The following is a 27,699-nucleotide window of genomic DNA, read 5'->3' as shown; positions in this document are numbered from 1 at the left end:
AACTGCTACACAGAATCTTTTAAACATAGTTTGTATAATTCCAAATGAACAGAAGTAAGGCATGAGGGACCTCTGTGGTCATAGGTAAGCCCTAGTTGTCCCTTAGTTCGGGATCAAGGGCAGTTTATTCCATCACCTTAGCCAAATAAATGGTTCCTCAGTATCCCCTTTCAAATAGTTTATATGAAAGGGTTATTCTTAATAATGAAACTACCGAAGGGAAACAGAAAAGAATGAGAGAGAAAAACGAAAATAGTACAGTATAAATATTTCCATCCTAATAGTTAAGGACTCTAGGTATCAAATGGTACCAACTTGACACATCTGAAAAGACCTTAATATTTAGAACATTTAAAAGAAAAAGGAGAAATCATCCTTCTAAGTACTTTGAAAGCATGTCAAACTATAGATTTACATGTGACAAAGTCTTTAGGGCCACCAAATATGTAGAAATAGAAATTCCAAATATCTTAGTCCTTTGAATATACAAAACCAAATAAGGCACAAGGACCTAAAGATTAAACACAAAGCGAATTTATAATGTTCCAGTTTATGTGGTTTAGAGACCTTCTATTTTGTCCTGTAAGATAATTTCAATAGTTCTCTCTTGCATGTGTCCCGATTTATTATGATTGTTGGAGATATATTCATTCTTAAACTTAGAACATGATATAGGCTATAAAATTTTCCAAATTATATTGTTGGCATAATCTAATTCAAAATGTAAAAATCTTCAAAGAGATTCAAAGAGACTTTCATTAAAACCCCCTGCTTGTCTACTGCAAAATATAACTTTTGAACAAGAATATATAACTATTACAAATAACAAACAAGTTGGAATGATCATTGAAATGTCCATCCAGGAGGCCCTCAATTCTCCTATTTAGCTCTCAAACAACCTACACTTCTATGCATTACATATTGACACCCCTAAACAGATTTCTGAGGCTGATCCCAGATATTTGCATGCAGGAGATAAAAGAACATTTGCAGCTGCCATACACGCTGGTGATCTGTGAGTTACATGACCATCTTGCTGCATGCTGCATTTGTTCTTTATATTTTATTTAATAAGTGGAAGAAGGGGGGGACACATCAAATGGCTGACATTGTAAGAACCACGGGACTTTACATTTAACACAACTGGGACAAGAATAGAAACGGAAGAATGAGGAGTCTTTCGCCTCAGCTGGGTTCCCATAGGGCTTAAACTAGTGGATAGTGCTCAAATGAGAAAAAGAGCAAAGGCAAGAAACATGCAGAAAATATTGAAAATAAACTATCTAGGATTAGGTCTAAAAAATGAAGCATAATTGGGAGTTCTGGAGTGATTTAAGATCTCTACAACTCCTCTGTATTTAGTCCATTAGCTTTTGCAGAACCAATTTTCACATACATCTTTAGGAATGTACTGAGAATAACAGAAGGGAACTTTTTGTGCTGAAAAAAAAGAAAAAGAAAAAAATTGGCTCCAAACCAATTTTTTTTAAATTTAATGAATGATTCTGCATGAATCTGTATGAATAAAGATTAGAAAAAAATTGCCTTGGCAATGAACAAATGCAAACCAAGAAATTAAACACTAATCTACAGCAGAAGTTGCTACACAAGAGACGTTTATTAATGTTCTGTTGTATTTACAGTTTTAACATAGCAAACCAAGGTGAATTACCACTTGGCAGAAAGCACATCATTCTACATTTATAACTCATCGGTTTCTGCTAACACATTATAAAAGCAAGTAGTACTACAGTATGTTAGGGATCATCTCAAAAGTTCCAAACTAATTCTTTCTTCGCTCCTTAGTATCTAATACCCTCCCTACTCCAGCCCCTGGCCTAATCATCAGGAGACAAAGAAAGAAAGAAAGAAAGAAAGAAAGAAAGAAAGAAAGAAAGAAAGAAAGAAAGAAAGAAAGAATAGGACTCTTAATAATAAAGTATCAACTGTATTTTAGTAATTAAGCTGCAATTGTCCTTGTCCTTTTTATTTTATAGTGACAACACCTTTACAATTTCTTAGGTACATAACACAGAACAATAAGGTACTACAAAATTTAGAATACAGACTATAAAAAATTAATGCTTATTATTCACCAATTAAGAACTTAACTTAATCCTGACGACACCTTAAATGCATTTTGCACTATGATTTTGCTTCCAGGTGTTCACAGTACAACTGAATAAATTTCTAGATTAATTTTAACAGCAAGTATGGATTATGCATAGAAATGCAGTCATAACAAAAATCTGAACTTTTGAGAAAATCCCTTTTAAAATGGCCAGCATTATACATATCTTACACTAAAATACTTAATTCCAAGTTCATTTTGAGATGGAGGATGAATAAAGCAAGATTGCCCCCTACTGACTACAGGGACAAGGCTCATGCTATTTAAAATAACTACAAACAATAGATAAGGCATTATTAATACATCACATACTTGATTGCGAGAGCTTTTTCAAACATTAACCACTAATGATTCAAAGTTTATGGAATTTTGCATTAACTATTAAAATTTTACACCTAGGAACAAATAAAGAGAAATGATCTTTTTCAACAGTACTTTATTTTTTTAAAGCAGGTGATTATTCCTCTGTGTTCTGCATCTTGATTCACTTCCTGCAGGTGTTCTCTTGCTTCTTGAGAGAGAATTCATAAACGCAGGAAGGCCTTTGCCAGAAAACATCTGCCAGAGAAGGATATTGAATATTGAAACTCTAGTTAGCTTGTTATTTTGGCCAAGAGAAGGATGTAGTCACAAAAGAAGGCAGGATGTTTGCAGACACAAGTAGATTTTAACATAGCTTTAAGATTACTATACACTGACATCATACTATTCAATAAACATTAACATTTCAGTTCTTAAAGTTACCAAGGACTCTAGAACTAGGAAGAACCTGAATGCTTTCTCTAAAGCCCACGAAGCCAGGGATCGATCTCTCTCTCCAAACGTCCTAACAACATAATGAAATGCAAGTAACACTTCCTTCATCCTGCACTTAACCTCCACAGCAATGACGGAAACTTGGGGACTAAGAGACAGTAGAATCCAAGTGCACAGGTAATTTTCCTAATACACCTGAAGCTCCTGTTTACCCTGCCAATTCTGCCAGATCTCACACAAAGAAGATTTCCACAAAGGACGCCAATGATGTCATGCTGTACTTAGAGCACTGCAAAGTTAAAGAATAACTGTAAACTCACAGGTATCACAGATACTTCTTTCAATCAATCAGACAAAAAAGTCAATGTATTGTGGGGCATATATTTCTGAAAAAATTTGATAAAGAAACTAATTTTTTTAAATGTTTATTTATTTTTGAAAGAGAGAGAGAGAGAGAGAGACATGGCGTGAGCCGGGGAGGGGCAAAGAGAGAGGGAGACACAGAATCCGAAGCAGGCTCCAGGCTCTGAGCTGTCAGCACAGAGCCCGACACGGGCTCGAACTCATGAACACAAGATCATGACCTGAGCTGAATTAAGTCAGACACTTAATGGACAGAACCACCCAGGGACCCCAAAAAACTGATTTTTAAAAAGGAATATACATGACTGAAATAAACACTCTCAAAACAATGCCCATATACTGCATATTATTTTTAAGTTTATTTATTTATTTTGAGAGAGAAAACAAGAGGGAGAGCATGGGGGGAAGGACAGAGAGGGAGGGAGAGAGAGAATCCCAAGTAGGCTCTGGGCTGTTAACACAGAGCCTGACTCAGGGCTCCTGACCTGAGCCGAAATCAAGAGTCAGATGTTTGACTGAGCCATCCACGTGCCCCATATATTCTGTATTTTAAATGCAGTTTTCATACAATACTTTGAGGCATTTCTGTTTTGGCATAATTAATCATTTTGGTTTTCATGGAATTAACAGGAAAACGTACAAGTGACTCCCTATGTTAATGCAAAAAAAACACACAACAACACTGAAGACACACACACTACTTCATAAATATTTGAGAAACAACTGTGTGGTATCATGCACCAAGGGAGAGTTGGATGGGCTCATATGGAGACCCTTAGCTTACTTTTCTACCTGTCCAGGTTACTGTAAAAGCTAGAACTAGCCCTTTCTTTTCTATCTTTTCTGATTAGATTACTGCCTAAATCTTTAAAAGGCTGACAAAATGCAGAGAAGCTACAACAGAGGAAATCAATATATGGTTTTTTAAACTGTTCATATTTTTCCAAATTCCAAATTCAGTTGGTATTCAAGTAAACCAGTAATAGTGACACAAGAACAACTTTTCTTTAGATTGAGAGACCTCAGAATGTACAGTGACAAAGACATGAGAACATAAGGAACTCTAAAAACCAAGCAGAAGCAAAAAGTGTATCAGCAGGCCTATGTCAAGTGGAGGTTTTTGCAATGAGGCTAGACTTACTACAATTTTAAGTAACTTCAGCTTTATTAATTTCCATTAACAAATGAAAAATGATGGAAGAGTTCTTATTCATTAAAACACTAGAATTTGCAAGAACATATGATATAGTCCAGGTAACGATCTGACCACTTGCCTTAGATCATGCTGCTTCCACAGAGGTTGATTAGATCCCTCAAAGTCAGAACCACCCAACAAACAATAAAATTCCACTAAAGGAGTCTAGATAGGTTAATAGTGGGTCATCTCAATCACTATACAGGCTCCAAATGAAAATTATTACTGCTCTCTTAAACCTGGAGGCCTGTCCAGACAGACTTGACTCACAAGGTGTCACAAAAACAATGGTGGAACACAACTGGAGGAAAGAAGGCTGTTAGGGACTCTGGACATCATTACTAAACTGTAGATCGGATCACTTCAGAAACAAAAGGAACCATCAGCCTACAGATCATTTAATCTCAAGAGGAAAACCACCATTTCTTCTTGAATGTTATATGAACTTTTTTTAGCAAAAATTCCACTGGGGCGCCTGGGTGGCTCAGTCGGTTAAGTGTGTAACTTCGGCTCAGGTCATGATCTCACGGTTCAAGGGTTCAGGCCCCGCATCGGGCTCTGCGCCGACAGCTCAGAGCCGGGAGCCTGCTTCGGATTCTGTGTCTCCCTGTCTCTCTGGCCCTCCCCTGCTCACGCACTGTCTCTCTCTCTCTGTCTTGCTGCTTGACAACATAGTCCAACAAATCTAACTTTAACTTGGGGTGAACTTCCTTTAATAAATTAAGAGAAGTATTAAGGAGGAGGGGGAAGATTATAGAAAGGGAAACATCATAGAAAAGGAAAAATAGCATCATATGGGGGGAAATTTTACATATCTGGTAACTAATAGGTATAGGTCACAGGAATCATTATCTAATTGTAAAGCGTCCTACCTCATTAATGCCAGGGCTTACAAACTTTTCCCTCCTATTTCAATTTTTTTTTAACGTTTATTCATTTTTTGACAGAGAGAGACAGAGTATGAACGGGGGGAGGGTCAGAAAGAGACGGAGACACAGAATCCGAAACGGGCTCCAGGCTCTGAACTGACAGCACAGAGCCTGACGCAGGGCTCGAACTCACAGACCGTGAGATCATGACCTGAGCCGAAGTCGGATGTTTCACCGACGGAGCCACCCAGGTGCCCCTCCCTCCTATTTTATATGTGGTTAAAATAACAATTTAATATCTCTTGGGCTTCAGAGGCACAAGTGCTTCTGGAGCAGCGTCTGATACCAGTTCACTGTGCTACCACATTCCAACTACTGCAGCTAAACCCTCAGTTCCTTGGCAGCATCAGAGGAAGTGGTACTCCATAAAAATTTATTTTCCAGTAAAATGGTAAATAAGAAAAAGTATGAACACGACATTTTTGACCATTTCAGATAAAGAGGTTTCTGAAAGGTATCTGTTTCTTTGGAAACAATACAGAAGGAACGTTCTGTTTTTCTGCTTCCTCACAGTCACTCACTTCTTGAGGCCACAGGGCCTACATTTAGCAATTCCTTCTGGCTTTTCTTGCTGTGGGGCAGGAGACCAGATTTCCTTTTTAAGCTTAAATGAGCTCCAAAAGGGAACCTGAGAGCTGCCCCTATGATACCAGTACATGAGCCTCACTGTTCGGCTTTTGTAACATCTACTTTGGCTGATTAGAAAGAGGCCTTCTGGGGTCATTTCAAGGTTTGTTTGTTTGTGTGTCCTGTATTTTGGGTCACCTGAACAGAAAAGTCACTATTCTTGTACCCTTTTCCAGTAAAATGGCAGACCTTAGTACAGCATGGGAATTAAGTTATTTTTCTGTTACAGCAAAGCCACTTTAAAAAGTACCTACCTGTGTCTTTCTGGCAAAAAGTAAGCCTACAGCTAGCTTTTAACTAGTGACATATATATCAAAGAAAGTTAAGAAGTCTCAGTGAAAGAAAATAAAATCTTCACATCTTACATGATGGTTTGCTAGCACAACTTCAAACTAAATTAAATTTCCTCTCAACTAGAGAAACATTCTACATTTGGATCTAGATGAACAGTTCTTATCCCTGTCAATGGACAAAGGAAATTCAGTCCCATGGGATATTATGGCTTTTCAGATTCACTCTGGGGATACTGACAATTAGTAAGGAAGTCATTAGAATTCTAAATGCGGCTCTAAGCCTCCAAACCCCTAATTTAGAGCTCTGAATCCTCTGGGCATGTCAGAAATGATTTCAAATCAACTAGACTAGCAAAGTCAGATAGAAAAGAAAAGAAACTTAAGATGCCCTTCACCGGGAGATGCTCTAAGTTTCTGACAACTCCTAAAGCACAATAAGGCTTCTGACCCCAAAATACAGAGAATCGCAGGGGCCTAGAATGTTCCTTCACAATTCCATCAGCATTAGTACTAAGGACTGCCTACTGCAAATCATAATCCCATACTTTGCTTTACATTTAGAATACTCCTATAAAACATTTCAGACAGTTTTAAAAATCCAAACAAAACAATACCAATTTTTATGAGCAAAAGCCACTCAATACAGTCTCTAACAATACAGGAAAACTGAGAAGTTCAGGCTTTCTTCTGAACCTGGCTGTTACTGGTTATGTGTTAGAAACAAGATGAGGAAGGTGTGCAATCCCCTAATAAACATTGAAATTTCCTTCTAACTGAAGAATGAAGAGAATAGAAGTGTGATCTTGGTCCATTCAGAAATTCAAAGCTACCCTTTGCCTAGACCTATAGAATCTATTATTTTTTAAAAAAGAGAAATAAGGGGGCACCTGTCTGGCTCAGTCAGTAGAACATGCAACTCTTGACTTCAGGGTTATAAATCTGAACCCCACACTGGAAACAGAGATCACTTTAAAAGAATTAAAAGGGGAAGACAGACAGAGACACAGAGAGACAGAGAGAGAGAAAGAAGTCTGTCCCCTCAGGATATATGGGCATGAATGGATTAGGGGAAATCTATGGGTGATTTGCACACCCTTTGTAAGGAGAACCATGGCAACCCAAAAGAATTAACTTTTGAATCTTTGGCAGGTAAGAGTTAAATGTGAGGCTTAGAAATAGTTACCAATTATATGGATATGGATATGGATATGGATATGAATATAGAAAGAAAAAAGAGGACAATAGTAACTTCATAAAACTACACAGAACATCTGATAAGTCTCTTAAAGTTAGGATGTCCTAGACACAAAAACACATTAGGGCATTAGGCCAGCAGTGTCAACGTCCATCTGAGTCCAGACTTTGTAACCTAATTCAAATTCAGGATATGCCACATACTTTTAAACACGCAATTAAAACCTACTTCAAATGTTTTATTTCTTTTGAAAAAAAGAAAAAAAAATCAGCACATGTGGCACTCTTAAGGAACAAAGTTTTCTTTCAAATCAAAGTACATACCGCCTTGAAGAAATTTACTTTAACCAATACAAGCCTAAGTTCTTTGCATGCTTTAACTTTTGTAAGAAATGCCTTAGGAATATACTCTACCATGCAGGTATCTGACCTCTCTATCACTGTAACTTTCTGTTATTTACATAAATACATTTAATTATACATATGAAATGCTTAATGCAATTTGTCATATTCAAGAAATTCTCATATTATTCTGTTTCTTAAAAACTTTTACCTATTTTTTAGAAGATTTTGTTTTGAAGTAATCTCTATACCCAACACGGGGCTCAAAACCACGACCCCAAGATCAGGAGGAGCGTGCTCTCCTGACTGAGTCAGCCAGGCATCCCTGTTGCTTAAAAAGTTTTAATGCTGGGGCGCCTGGGTGGCTCAGTCAGTTGAGCGTCCGACTTCGGTTCAGGTCATGATCTCACAGCTCGTGAGTTCGAGCCCCACATCAGGCTCTGTGCTGACAGCTCAGAGCCTGGAGCCTGCTTCTGCTTCTGTGTCTCCCTCTCTCTCTGCCCCTAACCCACTCGCATTCTGTCTCTGTCTCTGTCAAAAATAAATAACCATTAAAAAAAAAAAAGTTTTAACGCTGTCTCACATCACCTGGCAAATTAATTATGGTGGGTAGTTTCTTTTCTAGATGCACACATCCTGATACCATCATCAATCTTCAACACGGAGAACTCCACTCTTAGCATCTGATTACTTTTGTTAACTATGACTACCCACAGCAAATAGAGAACAAATTAATGTTCACAAAGGGTTAGCTTGCATTGAACCAATATGTCCCTGGACTTTAAGGGCTGCTCTATGCATTCTACTGTTCCACTGCAAATGGGCTTAGTGCTCAAGATATTTGAAACCATTGTCTCAAGCTGGCTTTGCCAGCCTTGACCTTCAACACTCCTTTATGCTATAATCAAACTGCTGTCCCTTGAGCAAGCTTCATACTTCCTTGCCTCTATTACACTCTTCACTCTGCTTTAGGTGATTCTAAATCTACCCCACCTTATCCAATTTCTGCGTATCACTTAAGATGGATGTCAACTGGTACACCCTTTAAAACAAAGCCTTGTCTGATCTTCAGGGGGTGCCTGGCTAGCCCCGTCGGAAGAGCATGTGACTCTTGATCTCAAGGTTGTGAGTTCAAGCCCCATGTTGGGTGTAGAGATTACTTTAAAATAAAATCTTTAAAAACAAAAAACACACAAAAAAAGCCCCAAAGCCTAGTCTGATCTTCAACTAACCTAGCCCCTAGGGTGGTTCGAGATTCCTCTCCACAACCCACCCATCCCAAACTTAAAGGAACAAAGTGAAGTCCAAGAAGTCCTATTAGATCTTGTTACCAGAGAGGACTCTCTCTGGTATACTCTTTCCCAAGATTCCATAGCTCTTCCTTTTTGCAGCTAAAGATGGAAGATGGAGCTAAGCTCTGGAGAAAACCACATAGGAATCAAAGAGGAGCCTTAGCAGGGCTTAGTCCTCCTCTTCTAGGCAGAGATAAAGGTCCATTCCCCTTCCTTTTCTTGGGTTTGACCCTCCTTACCACCAGAGTGGTAATGTCAGGATGTGAACGTGAAGAAGGGCACCAGGAAAGTCTCCTGACTAATTTTAAGAGATGGAAGCCTTAGTGGGCTTGTAAGTAGCCTAGGCAAAAGGAGTTCCTCATGCAGACAATGGTTTCTTCCCATTGGAGCTCTGGGGTTTGGGGGACCTATGTAATTACAGCCAAGTGATTAGGCCTAAAAGGCTCCTGCTCAATGCTATCCTCTGGAGCTGGTACAATAAGCAGTGGCTTCAGAATTCAGGATTCAAAGATCCTGGACCCCGTAGTTACAGCCAAATATCCTAGCTTCCCAAAGACTATGAAGACCCCTGCCTCTTCTATACTGTCAGAACATGAGATAATGTTTTCTCCTATGGTAGTTTTTCCAACTTGCCCATTTCAACAGCTTTTAATGAAAACACGCCTTAACTAAACTAGAAACTGCCAAAAAGGCAAGGACTATGGCTTCCTTACCTTCTCTATATTTCCAACTATAGGGGGCATACTATACTCTGATCGTGGAGAAAAATTGGCAATGTATCACATGATTATACTGGGACTAGAATAACGTTTTGTGTAATACCTTTAATAAATAAAGAGAACTCTGGTCCTAGGGAGATTTGAGAACGTTTCTGGCATCTTCCGAACTTTTGCATAATTGATAAATCCTCTGAGAAACAGGAGAAAACCTGATTTAAAAAAGAAAAATCAAGAATGAATTTATAATTTCTGTATTAAGTACACCCTCCCCACAGAAATATCCCTATTGATAGCACTATTTCATCATTTTTCTGCTAAAAGTTATCAAAACATGAGCAATTTCCAAAGGATTTCCATACAAAATTTTCCATTTCTCATTGAGAAGACATAATCTTGAGAGCCCAAATGAAAGTCTTTTTGCACATTCAGAATCTAATTGGTCTAAAAGGCAAATAAAAAATAAGATAGAGCTAAACCTCTATTATTTGATAACCTCACTGAAAGGCATTATGAAAACCTACCTTCTGGGTTCCAAAACAGTATTTCAAGATAATTAAGCCCCCCAAAAAAGACAGGCTATAAAATATTTTTCTCAAGAAAAAAAAAAAAAAAAAAAAAAAAAAAACCCCATCCCTCTTGTCAAGGTTTGTTTTTTTTTTCCTGTCAACTGTACATATGCTGTCCACTAGGTGTCAGGATCCCCTTAACCTATTACAGCAATTCTTTTTACATTTTGTTTCGTTTTGTTTTTGTTTTTACAGCAATTCTTACATTCTCAACTCTAAATTTAATTTCTCTATTCTTAAAAATATATATACAAGTAGGGTTCACTCTGCCCTTTATTTACCAGGCACTGAAGGAGTGAGGCTGATTTTGTAAGTCTACACCAAAAGCTATTTACATTCAGTTTTCACCTCTTGTAACAATCAACCCCCTCCTCCCCCCAGGAAGGGGGTATGCCCCCTCTAATGACAGCTCACTCTCTTCTGACCTTCCTCCTTCAGAGCTCTTCCCTGAGTCTTAAGAGACATTTTAAAAACACCTTTATGGTGATATAATTCACATACCATAAGCTTCACTCATTTAATGTATACCATTCACTGGCTTTATTTAATTTTAGTAGAAATATAAAGCTGTACAACCAAAACTATTATCTTAACTTGAGAACATTTTTATGACCCCTAAAAAATCTGTACCCATTCAGCAAGCACTCCTCATTCCCATTCTGTTTGGCAGCAAAAGTAGTAAGTGACTAGACAGCAGGGGTTACCCCATCACGTGATGGGTTGTGGAATCCTGGTGAAATGAGTGGTTAATCTGGAGTAGATACCTACAACTCAGCTCCAGTCAAAGGGTGGGGGCCAGGTGGAAATATAGGCCTGTTTTGCTAGATATTCCAATTTTTAAGACAAGTAAAAAAATTGAGACGTTTTATATGGAAACTCTTGATTTGTAAGTGACGGCAACTAATTTTTAAAAAACCTCTGAAAATAACTGTAGAACAAATTATAACTACAGGCTAGATGTAGCTCATGGAGTGCCAGCTTGAGAGCTCTGTGTAGACTTGTTCCTAGCAAAACAACAAACAAAATAACAAAACACCCAAGAATTGGTTCTCTCTGCAAGAGAAATTCCCAAAATGATCTAAACATTGGATCCAAATGCACAAGTTATATCCTAAGTGTCACTGTTTTTTCCCTTACTAGTAAGCAGTAAGATAAACAGAATGACTAATTGCAAGTATGGTAAATTCTTCTCCCAAGAAACTTTAATAAAGGAAGGAAATCAGTTCATTAAGTTTCTATAAATTATCTATGTTATCAACAATCAACCTAAAAATACATATTTAATGCCTCTCCTTTGGTCCATTCAGGACTTGTCTGAACTTAGGCTTGGGGGATAAAGGAAAGTCACCCTTTTTCGTAAAGATACATTTTCAAGAATAAGCAAGCCAAGAAACTATTCCTCCAAAGTAACTCTTCTATGAGTCATTTTTATTATTAAGTGCCTTAAGATTAAGGGGGGGAGGGGTTATGATTTATCTTTCCTTAGAATTCCAAAGACTATTAGTAGAATAGATGATGCTACTGGGGAAGTGGGGGATGGTGTGATATAAGATTTGTATTTTCTAAGTAAAATTTAGGTTCACCAATGCATGGTCTATCACCTTGGGCAAAGCAGGTAGGTCCTGAATATATTAAGCACCTGTTGGGCATGGGTGCTACACTGTGCTAACTAGACCTATTAGTAGTGTTGCCACCAAGGATCTTGATTAAGGAGGTAACAAGGCGGCCCAAAACAGGAGACAGGAGAAAGCGATATCATAGAAGTGGGCGAGGCAATTATACTATCTTGAACAGGATGACCCTGCTATGGTTCTATAGAAATGACAACAGTGATGGTGGTCAGTTATTGTATCATAAATATGTTCTTCACAAAGAAAGAAGAAGCCAAAACTATTCACCCCACTGTTCATTTCTTTGCTTTAAAATGTCTTAGAAGAAAAGATTTTTAAATACAGAGTAAAAAAAGATAATCTTAAGATGAACAACCTGAAATGCCTAGCATATTATATTCTTTTAATTGCAAAATCATTCTTATTCTCACCAGTACTGAACTAAAGAGTTCTAGAAACCCAATAATGATTCTTCCAGAAGTTATGTCTAGTAAGACTATACATTTTGTTTCTTGCTGACAGGTCTGACTGAAGATTGGCCGCATACATGCCTGAGTAGTTAGTTCAATTTGTTAACAATATATCTATAAATAATTTGGGGTTAAGTTTGTGAACCCTTTTGTCATGAATACTCTCAAGGGGAAAAATACACACAAACTATAAAGTCATATTACCATGCCCCACTGGTCACATGGGAAACCTGAGAAGTATATATGAATGGGTTAGGAAAAACCTACCACTGAGAGACCTTTTTTTTTTTTTTTTAATTTTTTTTTTCAACGTTTATTTATTTTTGGGACACAGAGAGACAAAGCATGAACGGGGGAGGGGCAGAGAGAGAGGGAGACACAGAATCGGAAACAGGCTCCAGGCTCTGAGCCATCAGCCCAGAGCCTGACGCGGGGCTCGAACTCCCGGACCGCGAGATCATGACCTGGCTGAAGTCGGACGCTTAACCGACTGTGCCACCCAGGCGCCCCGAGAGACCTTTTATTAACCTGCTTGTTACTCTAATGGTGACAACAACCTAGCCTTTAAGAAATGTTTTAAAAATTATACTTACTATTTGGTAATATATTACTGTATCATAAACAAGATAAGGGTTTACTAAAAGCAATTTTACTTCTAAAATTAAAAATATCTTTTCTCTCCTTTGTCTACGTTAAAAGCACTTACCTAAAACCAGGAACACCCACCAGAGCCAGTACTGACCATCAAAATATCCAGGGAAATAGGTGGAAAACTGAAAAATAAAGCAAACAATTTTATAGGAGCTTAGCAAATACAATTTCACGTTTCAACGTAAGGGCACACAAAACACAAGACTTTTGCATACTAATGCTATCATTTAGCTCCTGCAATTTTTTTAAATGAAAATATTTTATGTATTACTGACCTGAAATGGTTATGACATATGCAGAGACGTTTCCTTTCATGGAAAGGCAATCTTGAGATATGATTTTGTCTTATAGACTCCTTGTTTTGCAGTGCTCAAATCTGTTTATTTTTTAAAAGGTTTTTTTTTTTTTTTTTTGCCCACGTAACATTCATCCTTCTAGAAATACGTCTTGATGACCCTTTGACTTTGCTTACCCAGTGACAAAACCAATTATTTTGTTCCTATTCTTCCAGGTATGCCTTCACTTTGCAAGCTTTATCATGTACAACACAATAATTCGATTCCTTTGCCAAATAATGGCACATTCTGGCCAATGGGAATTGAGGGCTGCTAAGGTCTTCTTGCATGTGGAGAGAAAAGCAAGAGAAGAAACAGTTGTCTTTCTTCTGCTGAGCACTGCTGTGCTTCTGCTGTGATGCCTTGAAACTGCTATGGCCGTTTTCACCCTGAGGGAGGAGCAGCTGTACTAACATGCTGAGCAGAAGCGGCAACTGTCCCTAATGATGTCAATGACACACTGATTTAACTATCCTCCATGTCAGGGCTTGTTTTCATGGGAAATAAATGTGCTCCACGGTTTTCTAAGCCATGTTGAACCTGTTTTCTGTTACAGACCAGGCCATCCTGATACAAGTTGATTCTACTCAATTCAGTTTTAAAATTTAGTCAGCTCTGAAAATTTTAGTTAAAAAAAAGATTGGTAACTAATTTTATCTCTGTTTTCTACTGGGGGCTTCAGTGTCCAAGAATTTAACACAGTCTCAGTGTTAAAATATAGCATTTTATTTCCTAATAGAATAACAATTTAAGACAGAAGGAACGAGAAACCTCTTTAGGACTCAGGCTCTTAACCTGAAGGTTTGTCTCAGATGAATATATATTAGCCGTCTGGGGGAAAAGTCCTTAACTTTTACCAGACTCTCAAAGGAACTTGCAATCCTAAAAATGTTAACAACTGGTTAAAATAAATAAATTTGAAAAACTCCAGCTGTCAGTCAACACCCATTAATTAGTTTATAATGCCAATTTATGATGGATACATTGATTTTATCTATAAAAGCAATAAACTTATATGAAATCTCAGTATACTTTAAGAGACTAGATTTTTTTTTTAAGTATAAATTACTTCAACAATTGTGACTACCTGATAACTCCCAGATCACTGATGATTCCTCTCTAATATACTGTAGAGATAAAGTCCCCTAATGGAGTAGCACTTGTTAAACAGTTTCAGCTCCCAGACATTTTGGTATAACTACTGATGCTACTGATAAACAACCCTGGAGGGGAGGGAGGAAGAGAGCTCTGAAGAGAGGGAAGAAGGGGGGAGAAACAAAGTGAAAGAAAGAGGGAAGAAGAAAGATAAACTAAAACTTTAGTAGAATTAGTGAGAGGGTGAGAGGAATGCCTATTTTTAATGAGACACCAAAGAAGTGTTATCTTTCTTTTTGTCATAAAAACAACTAATTTCAGAACAAACACACATATTATCCTATTATAAACATTAAAAGCAGAGAAAGCAACTTGTGAACAACCTGTAAGATAGATAGATACCTTGGGGCCACCAATATTCACTAGATTTAAGTGTAAGACTTGCATGCATGAACTAACTGCAAATGATTTAGGTTCAACTTCATGAAGCCAGAACAAAGACAAACCTAAAATCATTTTAAATGTAGAGATAATGCTAAGCAACAACACATGAAAAAAAAAATCAAATATTCAAACTTATTCCACTTCTTTTTTCTCAAAGGGTCTATCTTTTCTGGTATACAACTTACCCTGACAATCAGGATCCACTTAATTAGAGAGAGACCAAATCCTGAAATGGCCCCATACCTTCCTGCAGCTGAGGTGGTCAGACAAAAAGACAGGAAAAATCCAATCCAGTTAAAGAGGAATGCCACTGTAAAGGCAGAGAAGAAAAAAAAACAAAACATGTCAAACATGTCCTGTTATTATGGTAAGAGTGCCTTCTACACTTGCTTTTGCTTAAATGGTTTTTCCAAGGATAAAAGCCCAGCCCATCCACCATAACACTTCCCTTACCTCCTACATCCATTCTGTCTTCCTCCCAAAAGCAAACAAGAAAACATATCTATTGCTATTCACTTTCAAAAATGCCTTAACATTCACCTAACTGTATACTTATGACTTGCGCCCTTTTATGTGTTACACTTCAGTAAATAAAATAATCTGATTCAAGTTATTCATCGTCCTACTTCTATGAATCTTGACAGCTACATAGCATCGCCTCTAAAAGCACTGCATTTCCTTTATATCTAATCTTTTTAATACCGCAAATTAAAAAAATGGTTGCTCACTTCTAAGTGACACTCAGGAACAGATAAATGCAAAATAACATCAAGGAGGGGAAAAAAAATTCGGCTGACTTTGATCTGTCAGAAAATAGAAGCTTGCAAAAAAAAAAAAAAAAAAAAAAAAGGCAAAATCAATCAGACTAAGGTCTTCAATTCCTACTCTACAGGTCAGGTCTGAGTAGGAGCAATGCCAAGGATCCTTGCAGACCTAAAAGATGAGGCTTACTTATTAGCTCATGTAAAAATACAGCATCCCCGTAACTACTTCAGTTATATTTTCTATAGATAGAAGACAAACAGAAGGAATATTAAGAAAAATGTATACTAAGTTCTGAACATCTCAATAAGAGGCATCAAATGCATACAATGTATTAAAATATTAGTTCAACTAGTCATTTTAATTCAGTCAGATACGGCCATACTTCAAAGCACTCTGGTTGGTGAGAGGTGGTCCTACTATGTGTATTTACTTACTGAAAAAAGTTAACATGAAAATCCCATCATTTCCTATCCTCAGCTGGTCAGCATCATCAAAGTCATCCCGACCCACAAAATCTTCATCCTAAATGAAAAGAGAAAGGTAAAATCAAGATGAATTATTTGTAGGCAAATGAAAGGCATCAAGAAAAATAAGGAAAGGAATAAAAGTGAGTACCAAGGAGAAAATTTACCGCTTTGGCTCAATTCAAAATAATGAGCATTAAGGTTCAGTATGTGTTAAAATTTTCATTTTGTCTTTTAATAAAAGATACAATTAGAGAACAGGCAAATCTTTCTTCTATCTCCATAGTTTTCTAAATGAACTGTTCATTTTATAACCCAAGTTCTTTAAGAATACACTTCAAAAATTATAAAGTTCAAAGAGAAGTATTCATTCAAATACATCTAAAGGAAAAATACATATTTGGCTTAAATTTGCCTTACATTCTAGAATCAGTAACCCAGGGCCTGCTGAGGGCCCAGATATTAGTAACCCAGGACCTAATTAAGAAGTTCAAATTTTTATAAGACATGGGAGAAAAAGAATAGCAAGATCACACATGAAGAGGCTGTGGGGCTGCCCAGTGCTCAACTTTACAACCATTTTGTTCACATTAGCATAAAGGTCTGAAACAACCTCACTTCCAAGCTTATTGGCGGAGAGGATCCTTTCCAACCTAACTTGAAAACATATTACTCCAAGTCTAGGAGGAACAGGACCCTGACTACCATTAACCATGTGGCCCACCTTTTCAACTGATGTACGTTATGTGTTGAAATACTGAAACACATATGAATATACACTTAAAAGTAAAAGCCGGATTTGTACACAGTCCAATGAAGGTTCCTCAAATGCACAAAAGGAAAAAAAGGGAAAAAAAAAACTTTTAGGGAGAATCCAAACTCACCCTACACAGACAGAAAGGAGGCTGGGAAATCCATAACAAGCTAGGGTTCACCTGGGGAAGGTGTACTGGAGAAACGGAAATGTAAGGGGCAGCTTCCATTTAAAACTTAACACACTTCCTCTCCTGTTAGAAATTTTTACAAGAGGGGCACGTGGATGCTCAGTCGGTTAAGTGTCTAACTTTGGCTCAGGTCATGATCTCACAGTTCATGGGTTTGAGCCCTGAATTGGGCTCTGTGCTGACAGCACTGGAACATGCTTGGAATTCTCCCTCTCCCTCTCTCTCTGCCCCTCCCCCACTAGTGCTTTCTCTCTCAAAATAAACTGTTAAAAAAAAAAAAAAAGGAGGGGCACCTGCGTGGCTCAGCCGGTTAAGCATCTGACTTTGGCTCAGGTCATGATCTTGTGGTTTGTGAGTTCGAGTTCTGCATCGGGTGAGAGTGAGCCCTGCTTTGGGTGAGCTCAAGCCTTGCTTCGAGTAAACCCTGCTTCTCTCTCTCTGCCTCTCGCTCACTTGCACCCTCTTTTTCTCTCAAAAGAGGAAGGAAGGAAGGAAGGAAGGAAGGAAGGAAGGAAGGAAGGAAGGAAGGAAGGAAAAAATTTTACAAGAATGTGTTTGTTTTGTTTTTTTTAAAATACTAAGTACCCAGTTTCTGACTTCATATTAGGAAAAATAAGGCCTTGCCTAATTAGAAACTAACTGGGTTGTTTTGTTTTGTTTTTTTGCATAAATACTCAAAGATATACTACAGAAAGACAGGGAAGTAATTTCTAGTAATACTGCAGGTGCTTTCTTTTTAAAAAAAAAAAAGTTTATTTATTTACTTTTGAGACAGAGCACTTGCGCAAGCCGCAGAGTGGCAGATGGAGAGGGAAAGAGAATCTGCACTGTATGCGCAGAGCCTGACTCAGGGCTCGAACTCATTGTGAGAACATGACCTGAGCCTAAATCAAGAGTGTGATGCTTAGCCAACTGAGCCACCCAGATGCTCCTTGTAGGTGCCTTCTAACTGTTCTTCCTGTCCTTGGTATCTGTACTATCATTCCTCCTACAAATTGCTGCTGGGTTAATGTTTCTAAAACACCATACTTGTCTTATCATATCCCTGCTCAAAAACTTTCACAAAGATTCTGTGTGACCCACACATAAGCCTACATGCCTCACCCTAGCATTCAAAACATTCTACAGCCTATAGTCTAGTCACAAACTCTTTGCTCAAGCAAAATCAAGTACTACATTCATAGACCCTTTCCCACACCGGCTAAATTCATGTCTGTTTTCTGGACTTTTCCTTTTAGAATGTTCTTATCCATCAAAACTCAGGATCCACTTCAAATCCCATTTCCCCCACAATCACATAGTAAAAAGTCACAGTTCTTCATGCTCACGGCACCTGTGCTGCTTAGATATTGGTATTTGGGGGCCTTTTCCCCAGCTGTCTTTAAGTTCTTGTATAGCAGGAGTACTGCCTTATTCAAAACTTTCTACCTATCCATTACAAAATACATAGCACATTGTAAAAAAAAAAAAAAAAAGTGGTCTATACATGTTTGCTAAATAACGTTTAACAGGTTCCTAAATATGTATCCTTGTCAAATAAAAGTATTCTAAGGAGTTCTGTTATTAATCAGAGCTAATCTCCTGGTCTATTTCCATGGGACAGTTACCATATAAGGGAACTAAAGAATACACATAGGACTTTAGAGTCTAGAATACCTGGGTGTGACTCTCACCTGTGCTACTTATTAGCTATTATGACTGCGCAAATTGCTTAATTTCTCTGGGCTCAATTCTGTAAAATGGGGATAATATAATCTCCATCTTGCAAGGTTGTTGTGAGGACTGGAAACAATATACTAGAAACTGAGTACATGCCAAGCATGTCGCTGGCTTCCAGTATTATATGAAGACTGTTTTGTCCTTAGACAATAAGCTCCTTGAAGGTTGGTAGTTTCTCCCTGGAAACTACAAGAACTGAGCACACACTATCATATGGAATCAGCCTAGTCTAGGCTTATGAACTATTATTTCTATCAAGTAGTGGTTTTAGGAGCCTGACTCCTCATAGTAGGTATGGTCTGTCAACAGTCCTCTATCCTAAGGCCTGAACTTCTGGGGCCTATGCCACTGCACTGTCCCGGCTAAACCTCTGTTTTTGTTCTTATTATTCACTCTAGTTTCCTCTCAGGATGAGTCTGGAACCCTGACTGCCCCTACTCTACATTTTCCCAATACTGGCCCAAGGCCCTACCTGCCATCAGCTTTAACCTGGATGAGTATTTATGAAATCACATCTAGTCACTTGCAGATCTGACATCAAGAACAAAGAGTGCCTTAAAATCTCCCACTGGCTTTCATCACACCCAAACTACAGGATCCGAATTCACTATGTCCTCACAGACACAGGAGTGGTCTGGACTACTGGTGACATGAGATTCACCTAGACAATTGCTGGGGCCCTGTTATAAGTTTCATAAGTTTAATTCTATAAAGATGAACTTATTCTCTCCATAAATCTCCCTATCTACCTAACGCCAAAATATGAAATGTGTAGATCAAGGCAAAGTCAGTGTATTTCCTAAATCAGCCCCTGCTCTAAGACGTTTCAGTTAGGGCAGGAAAGTTGAGAAAATGGTGGTGGAAGTAGAGATACAAGGAAAATTTAAACTGGCCTGACTAGTGATTTTTTTTTGCTGATCTGTAACTTTTACCACATCATTTTCAGGAAGAGGTAGGAGTTTGTTATCCCAAAAGAAAATGTACTTGTTTTTTAAAAAAATAGCTGTACTTTCTCAAGAAACTAAAAATAGAACTACCCTATGATCCAGCAACTGCACTCCTAGGTATTTACCCAAAGGATACAAAAATACAAATTCAAAGGAGCACATGCACCCCAATGTTTATAGCAGCATTATCAACAATAGCCTACCCATGGACAGACCCCAAATGTCCACTGACTGATGAATGGCTAAAGATGTGGTATGTGTGCATGTGTGTGTATATACACATATACACACAATGGAATATTACTCAGCCATCAAAAAGAATGAAACCTTGCCATTTGCAGTGACATAGATGGAGCTAGGATGCATTATGCTAAGCAAAATAAGTCAATGAGAGAAAGACAAATACCTTATGATTTCACTCGTATGTGGAAGTTAAGAAACGAAAGAGATGAACATATGGAAGGGGGAAAAAAGAGGGAAACAAACTACAAGAGACTCTTAATGATAGAGACCAAGCTATGGGTTGACAGAGGGAGGTGGGTGGGAGATGGGCTAGACAGGTGAGGTACTAAGGACGGCACTTGCTGCAATGAGCACAGGGTGTTGTATGTTAGTGATGAATCACTGACTTGTACTCGTGAAACCAATACTGCATTCTATGTTAACTAAAATTTAAACAATAAAAAATTAACTGTACGTTTATGAATTAGTACAATCATAAGCAATACATCGAAAGTGGGTAATGAAAAAAAAAAAAAGTGGGTAATGAAGAGACCCTAATTCCCATAAAGCAGCAAGCAAGTAACATGGTAATTTGGACTTACTCTTCCAGGAACCAAGGGGATAGTAGCCTCAGCCTTTGTTCTCTCAGCTTCATCATAACTGGGCAGTGTTGTTGCCACATTGTAAGACGGAGGCTTTGGAAATCCAGACTCATCTTTGTAGTCAAAATATGCTGCAGAATAAAAAGGAAGTCATAATTAACTGACCATTAGCTAAACGCAGGAAAAAGATGATTTCTACTAACTCTGGAAAACAAAAACCAGCCATACTTCTAAGGGTACATACAGAATAATTGAACCAAACTGTTCATATAAGAATATAAGAGATTGAGAATGATTTTTAAATTCATCCACCTTTTAATTATTTAAGCAGATTCATTTAAATCACTTTGCCTTCCCTCCCAAAAGCCTTGGAACACTTTTTTCAACTGTCACTTGATATGTTCACCAAAAGCACTCAGTATTAACAGTGGCATAAAGACAACATTTAAGCCAAAAATACATCACCTGTGTGTCTGTAAGCTGTACCATAGTTTCCTCCCAATTATAAAGAGGAAAACCAACTTAATAAAAAAGTTAAAATTCATTTCTCACGAGTTTATTCTGGCACTTTGATTCTTACCCATTAGTTTTACCAGGTACTGTTTTCTATGATGTGCCTAATCAGTTCAGGTAACTAATTCAGTTACAGGTAACTGAACTGAGGTAACTAATTCAGTTACAGAGCCATCATTTATCTGAATTAAATCTTTCATTTCCTCTTTTTAATGTATCTTCATTCTCATTAACTTCTATGATAAGGAACTCAATATTTATTAGAAAAGATATATTTAAAAATCTATTAAATTTCTACACCATTTTTTTTAAAAAACAAACATTTTGAAAAAAGTCCTATAGTTCATCAAGATTAACATTTTTCTCTCTTCTTTTTCTTCTGGTTAATTGTAATTAACTTCCAATTTTACTGTAATATATTACTGAAATCATCAATCAATACAATTCACCTCATTAACAGAAAAAAGAAAAATTCTATTGTATTCACATGGACACAAAAAGCATTTTACACAATTCAACACCTACTGATAATAAAAACACTTAGCAAATTAGGAATAAAACTTCCTTAATTTGATCATAAGTCTCTACAAAATACCTAGAGTCAATATCATAATTAATTGCAAATTTTTAAAAGCTTTCTCCCCTAAGATTAGAATTAGACAAAAATGCCTACTGTCACTACTTCCTATCAAACATTACCTTAAAGATCCTACTACTTCATATAATATGGCAAGAAAAGGAAATACAAGACAGAAGTATTAGAAGAGAAGAAATAACTGTCCTTAATCATGGATGACATGATTATAGACCCAGAAAATTCAAGAGAATCTACAGACAGCCTATTAGAATTAATATATGAATTTAGCAAAGTCTTTGGATGGATATAAATCATCAATTGTATTTCCATATACCAGCAACAAACAGAAAGTAAAATTATATATGGACCATTTTTTACAACAACATGAGAAGTAAATCTAGTAATAAATATATAAGTACTCAATGTTGAAACCTATAAAATACTACTGAGAGAAATTAAATAAGATCTTAATTACATGGAGAGATATATCATGTTTACAGACTGGAAGCAGTATTATAAAGATGTTAATGCTCTTCAAACTGATCCCAGATTCAGTGCAATTCTAACTAGAATTCTAGCAGAATTACTGTTTTCTTTTGTTACAGTTTATGGAAACTGACAAACCTATTTAATTGTAAAATGTATATATATACAAAAGGCCAAGAAAAACCAAAGCAATCTTGAAGCGCAGTTAAGTGTGAAGGACCTACATTACCAGATATCAAGATTATAAAGTTCTACAATTAAAATAGTAGGGGATGGGCATAAGGATAAATAAACAGACCAAAGAACAAAAAAATGAGTCCAGGGGTGCCTGGGTGGCTCAGTCGGTTAAGCATTCAACTTTGGTTCAGGTCACGATCTCACAGTTCATGCGTGGGTTCAAGCTCTGTGTCAGGCTCCATGCTGACAGCTTGGAACCTGGACCCCACTTCGGATTCTGTGTTTCCCTCTCTCTGCCCCTCCCCTGCTCACTCTATGTCGCTCTCTCTCAAAATTAAATAAACATTAGAATACTGAGTCCAGAAAGAGATCCACACATATATGGTCATCTGATTTACAACAAAGGTGACACTGTAGGGCAGGGAAGAAAGAATGGTCTTTTTAATAAATGGTGCTGTACCAACTGCTGATCCATACAGAAAAACAAATTCATCTTGACCACTATCTTACACTATACAGAAAAAAACAATATCAGATGGAATATAAATCTACATATGAAAATAAAATATTAAAGCTTTTAGAAGAAAATATAGGAAAATGTGTTATTGAAACTAAAGCTGCCACCTAACCCAATTTAAAGAACTTGTTTTTTTCCATGTCAAAATTACTATTTAAGATACATGCACACACATACATTATAATATATACATTAATGTAATACATACATATATAATTAATGTGATACATACATTATAAAACACTGCATAATCTTCTATCAAATTTCTTTTTATTTCTCAAGTCAAACTAAGTTATTACAAACAGAAATGTACAATTTAAATTAGCCTACTGCCATAGTAATTCTGAATACATGAATAAAACTGATACCTACCACCTTAAGTTGAAGAAAATTAACAACATGTTTATTTCCCTGTTTCAAAATATTTTGTAATGGGATCCATCAATATACACACTCACATCATTTTAAGTTACCAAGAAAAGTTTAGTGACAATCTTTCAAGTTTATTTAATACATTCAGAACAACAACCACCAATATTTGTTAGACTGTTCAATTTATATATCACAAATTAAAATACGTAGAGTGTGCGAAATAATGACTTGTGCTCTTTTTTTTCCCTACCAACATGCATGTGTCATATTGTTTCTAATCACTTTCCTCATAAATGGAGTAACAGGTACACATAGCATTTATCTGAAAAAAAATTAGCAATGTTAATTTAACAACAAAGGGGGAAAAGGCCATTTAAACCATTTTAGAGGTTTCCTTTTTTAAAAAAAAAAGCCAAAATGGAAAACCCCAGTTCATACACAAAAAATTAATGTTCTTGAGTAACTTATGATCCCTAAAAAAGATTTCCCTGAAACTTCACTCATCTGAAACTCAAAGAGCTCAGTAGAGACTCAGGAAGTTAAAAGTTTGGGTGTTTATTTTATTTTATTTTTATGTATTACTTATGTATTTTATTTGTTTGTTTGTTTGTTTTAAAGGCTTCTGTGTAGTTAGACGAAACGCTATAAAATCCAAAGACTTTATTCACAGGAGTATTCTTCAGGCTCTATTCTAGAAGTAGTTTACCTCTACTTTACACCCAATCTCAAGAAGCTTCGTTTTTTGCTGTTGAGGGCCACAGCAAGATTAACAACAACAAAAGAGAAAGATTAAAGGGATTTCTGTAAGGACAGCTATGGGAAATACCATCTGACAGCTAAGGGAGAATCTGATTCTTGAATCAAAGTTCTACAAATGTCAATGAATAAAGGCATCACTATAGTATAGAACAGAATATCTTCCAGATAATGTGTCTGGTTGCAATCCCTAAATCATAAGAAAAAATGTAAACAAAGAATATGAGATATAAGTGAATAAGGGAGGGAAGTGTTTGAAAAAGATTTGTCTCAAAAATGGTTCTAACTTTTTACAATTACAGAAAGTACAAACTCAGATATTCAGGAAAAAAATTACCTCTTAATAATTCTGGGTAGCTAAATATAAAAGACTTTTATCATTAAAAAAACAGGAACCAAATTTCTTATTAATGAGTTAAATTTTCAGTGGATGTATTTAATGGATAACTAGTACTTATAGTCTGGGTAGAAATGAGTAAATACGGCATGGCTTTGCAATTCTTTCCCAAGTCTTGGTGTTTTCATCTTAATTTGATTCAAGGAGACACCCTGCAATTCCTCAAAAACCGGAAGTTAGCATTGTTAGTTTTAGATGCTTATAAATAAAAGAATCTTAATACAAGGATACAGAGTTCAAAATTTGAAGCCAGAGTAGAGGGAAAAAACTTTCTGACCTGTGTTCTTCTTAATTAAACGGCAGCCTCAGGGCCCCAGAGACTACCAACCAAAGTAAGCCCTCATCAACTGACAATAGCTGCCCAAATACTGTATTGAAAAGGATTATGAGGCTCTTTGGGATAAATGCTGTCTTCAACTTGCCTATCTACCCTGGCAGTAGGATGGGTTCAATGGTGGCACCATGCAAGATTTCATGCCACATTTCTCTTTTAGAGAAAATCAAGAGGTTCCATCAAAACTGGTCCATTTTCAGCAATTAAAGCAGAACTGCTTATCAGGAAGCTTTAAACTACCAAAAGTCCTCAACTGTTGAGATTTTCTTTCTTTTTCCCCATCCCTTGTATGTATACATGTGAAAATTAAATAGATAATTCGGCGTAAAATGTGAAGACAAAAGATTATTCAAGGAGGGCTTGAACTATGAGGAATATTATGAAAGAACTGAGAGACTTTTAGTTTTGTTTTTTTTTCTTTTAAATTAAGAATTTACTAGCACAAATCAATCAAATGTACTATGTTCCAGGTCGCAGGCACTAAAATCACAAAGAGCAAAACAATTAATGAGGAAACTACAAAAAGAACAAAAAATCAGGTGATCACCTAGTTCCTGAATTTCTACTTCCTTTTTATGAAGGGCCTATTGGAATGAAATGGAGTTCCATAAAAAAGACATACCGAGATGGAGTTTTAAGTGTTTTTCAGAAAAGTAACATGAGTTTTTTCCACTTCCGGCTACAAACTACAAACAACGTCAAAGACTTCTTAAGGAAAGCTGAAGCAAAGGCAAAGACAAACACACACTGGACAAGTCTCTGGCTAAGTGCATTTCATGAGTTCAAGAGTCACCTTGCGGGTTACCTACCTGCACTCTCTGCAGAGATGCTGCTGTAAGGTGGAGGAGCGTCACCTACAGCCTGTTCTGGCTCTCCAGGCTCTTCCTCATTCTGCAACTAAATAAAAATTCCACATTTTAATCCAAGTATAAAGCCAATTAGAGAAGAAACTGAAAACTGGAATGGCCTTTCTGGAATAGCTTTCTGGAAAGCTATCTGGCAATGTGTTTCAAAAATCTTAAAACGTACAAATCCTTTACAAAGTACTCTACTGTCAGGAGCCTGGGTGGCTCAGTCAGTTGAGCCTCCCACTTCAGTTCAGGTCATGATCTCACTCATGGCTTGTGAGTTCGAGCCGCGCATCAAGCTCTGTGTTGTCAGCTCAGAGCCTGGAGCCTGCTTTGGATTCTTTGTCTCCCTCTCTCTCTCTCTGCCCCTCCCCCACTCGTGCTCTTTCTTGCTCTCTCACTGAAAAAAATTTAAAATATATATATATTTTTTAAAGCAAGAAACAAAGTACTCTACTCTCAGGAATTTATCCTAAGGAAATAAAGGGGCAAAAGGGTAGATATTAATGTTACTGCGGCAAAATATAGAAACAACTTAAATTCCAATCATGGGGGACTTTTAAATAAATTATAGGTCATCTCACAAAGGATTACTAAGCACCCATAAAAATAAAATGTGATGGCTTGAATGGGTATTTATGCTGTACATGAAAAAAAGCAAAATTTACCAAATAGCAGGCAAAACATAATTTGCTTTTGAAAGACAGTTAAGTGAAGACAAGAAAGTCAGAATGATAGACATCTACAGTTTACAATGTTTACCTCTAGCTGATACAATCATAAGGGAATTTTCCCTTTTTCTTGTTTATATGTATACTGAATTTTTGGTAATGAACATTTACCACTCATGTAATTTTTTAAGTTAGAAAAACAATCCAATAATCATCTGTTGAAACAAAGCTAAATCACACCAAACCAAGGTTTACCATTATATTCAGTCTGCACATAGAAATTAAATCTTAAGTAATTAAGACCTTTACGAAAACATTAAATTCTACATAATTCTACAAATAACCTCTGTCAGTAACTCTCCCTCTTCCCTATCTCAGAGACTTTCTCGGTCAAATCTACAACCCCAGTTACTCCAAATAACTCACAATGAAAAGGGTGTCTTCCTGTCATTGCCAGTCTGGACGATCTACCCAAACTCATCTTCATAGAACAAGACATTAGATTTAATTCTTATAGTGTGACAATAAACTACAGCTCATTTAAAAAAGATGAACTGGCTGAGAATGGGAGTCCATCTGTAAAGTAATAACTGTATTTATCGATGGAACTGACTCAGGGGTCTGGGTCCTGCCTGCTGTGGGCCATCATGATACAGGGAACCAACTGAGCCACTCCCAAAACACACACCCTTCTAAACCAACTGCTACAAAAAACTCCACGTTGAATTCAGACAGGAAAACAGAGAGCCTGACCAGTGGTAACATGAAGCAGAGCTCCCGAATTCCTTAAATTTTAACTAACCATCTCAGTGTCCAATCCCTATGCCATTCAAAATCAGAAGCCAACAAAAAACTTCTGATTAATACTGCAATGTATTCAGGAGTGCCTGGGTGGCTCAGTTGGTTAAGCGTCCAACTGTTTGTTTCAACTCAGGTCACAATCTTGAGTTTCATGGGGTCGAGCCCCACATCAGGCTCCAAGCTGACAGTGAGGAGCCTGCTTGGGATTCTCTTTCTCTCTCTCTCTCTCTCTCTCTCTCTCTCTCTCTCTCTATCTCTCTCTCTGTCCCTCCCCACTTGCTCTGTCTCTCTCAAAATGAATAAATAAAAACTTTTTTAAACATATTGCAATGTATTCAATTTCAGAAGAATTCTGGTGCCAAATTATCAACATCTACCATCTAGGCACATTTTTTTGAACCCTAGTACTCTAACGTTAAACTTAAGGCCCTCCCCAAAAAACTGTATGGTAATGTAAGATGAATTTTCCTTTTAAGGAAAGCATATAGGGCAAAATACCTATAGTAAAGCCACATGATCCTAGGACCTCCCCACCCCCCATCAGTAAATTATTTAAATAGAGTTCCTGGGAGCAC

The 27,699-nt window shown here is 37.1% G+C and overlaps 1 protein-coding gene and 1 long non-coding RNA gene across 2 annotated transcripts in view; both read right to left on the bottom strand.

Moving 5' to 3' along the window:
- Positions 1 to 1,599: 1,599 nt before the first annotated feature.
- NDFIP1 (Nedd4 family interacting protein 1) overlaps positions 1,600 to 27,699 on the bottom strand; it is a 55,613-nt gene continuing 29,513 nt past the window's right edge. The window contains exons 2-8 of the mRNA XM_027042730.2: positions 25,614 to 25,701; positions 20,676 to 20,806; positions 16,212 to 16,299; positions 15,198 to 15,322; positions 13,194 to 13,260; positions 9,945 to 10,050; positions 1,600 to 2,689 (exon numbers count right to left, since the gene is read on the bottom strand). Of these exons, the coding sequence (XP_026898531.1) occupies positions 9,947 to 10,050; positions 13,194 to 13,260; positions 15,198 to 15,322; positions 16,212 to 16,299; positions 20,676 to 20,806; positions 25,614 to 25,701 (603 nt within the window). The 3' untranslated portion in view covers positions 1,600 to 2,689; positions 9,945 to 9,946. The remainder of the gene's footprint in view (positions 2,690 to 9,944; positions 10,051 to 13,193; positions 13,261 to 15,197; positions 15,323 to 16,211; positions 16,300 to 20,675; positions 20,807 to 25,613; positions 25,702 to 27,699) is intronic.
- LOC106967172 (uncharacterized) lies at positions 10,487 to 13,187 on the bottom strand. The gene is made up of 2 exons (XR_001428895.3): positions 13,005 to 13,187; positions 10,487 to 12,765 (listed from the first exon to the last, which is right to left on the bottom strand). It is a non-coding gene; the product is annotated as an uncharacterized LOC106967172 (long non-coding RNA).

Source organism: Acinonyx jubatus, chromosome A1, assembly GCF_027475565.1.
Source record: "Acinonyx jubatus isolate Ajub_Pintada_27869175 chromosome A1, VMU_Ajub_asm_v1.0, whole genome shotgun sequence".
In the NCBI taxonomy this organism is placed as follows: Eukaryota; Metazoa; Chordata; class Mammalia; order Carnivora; family Felidae; genus Acinonyx; species Acinonyx jubatus.
Note: the sequence above shows the minus strand (reverse complement) of the source record. Positions and strands in the feature narration are given on the sequence as shown.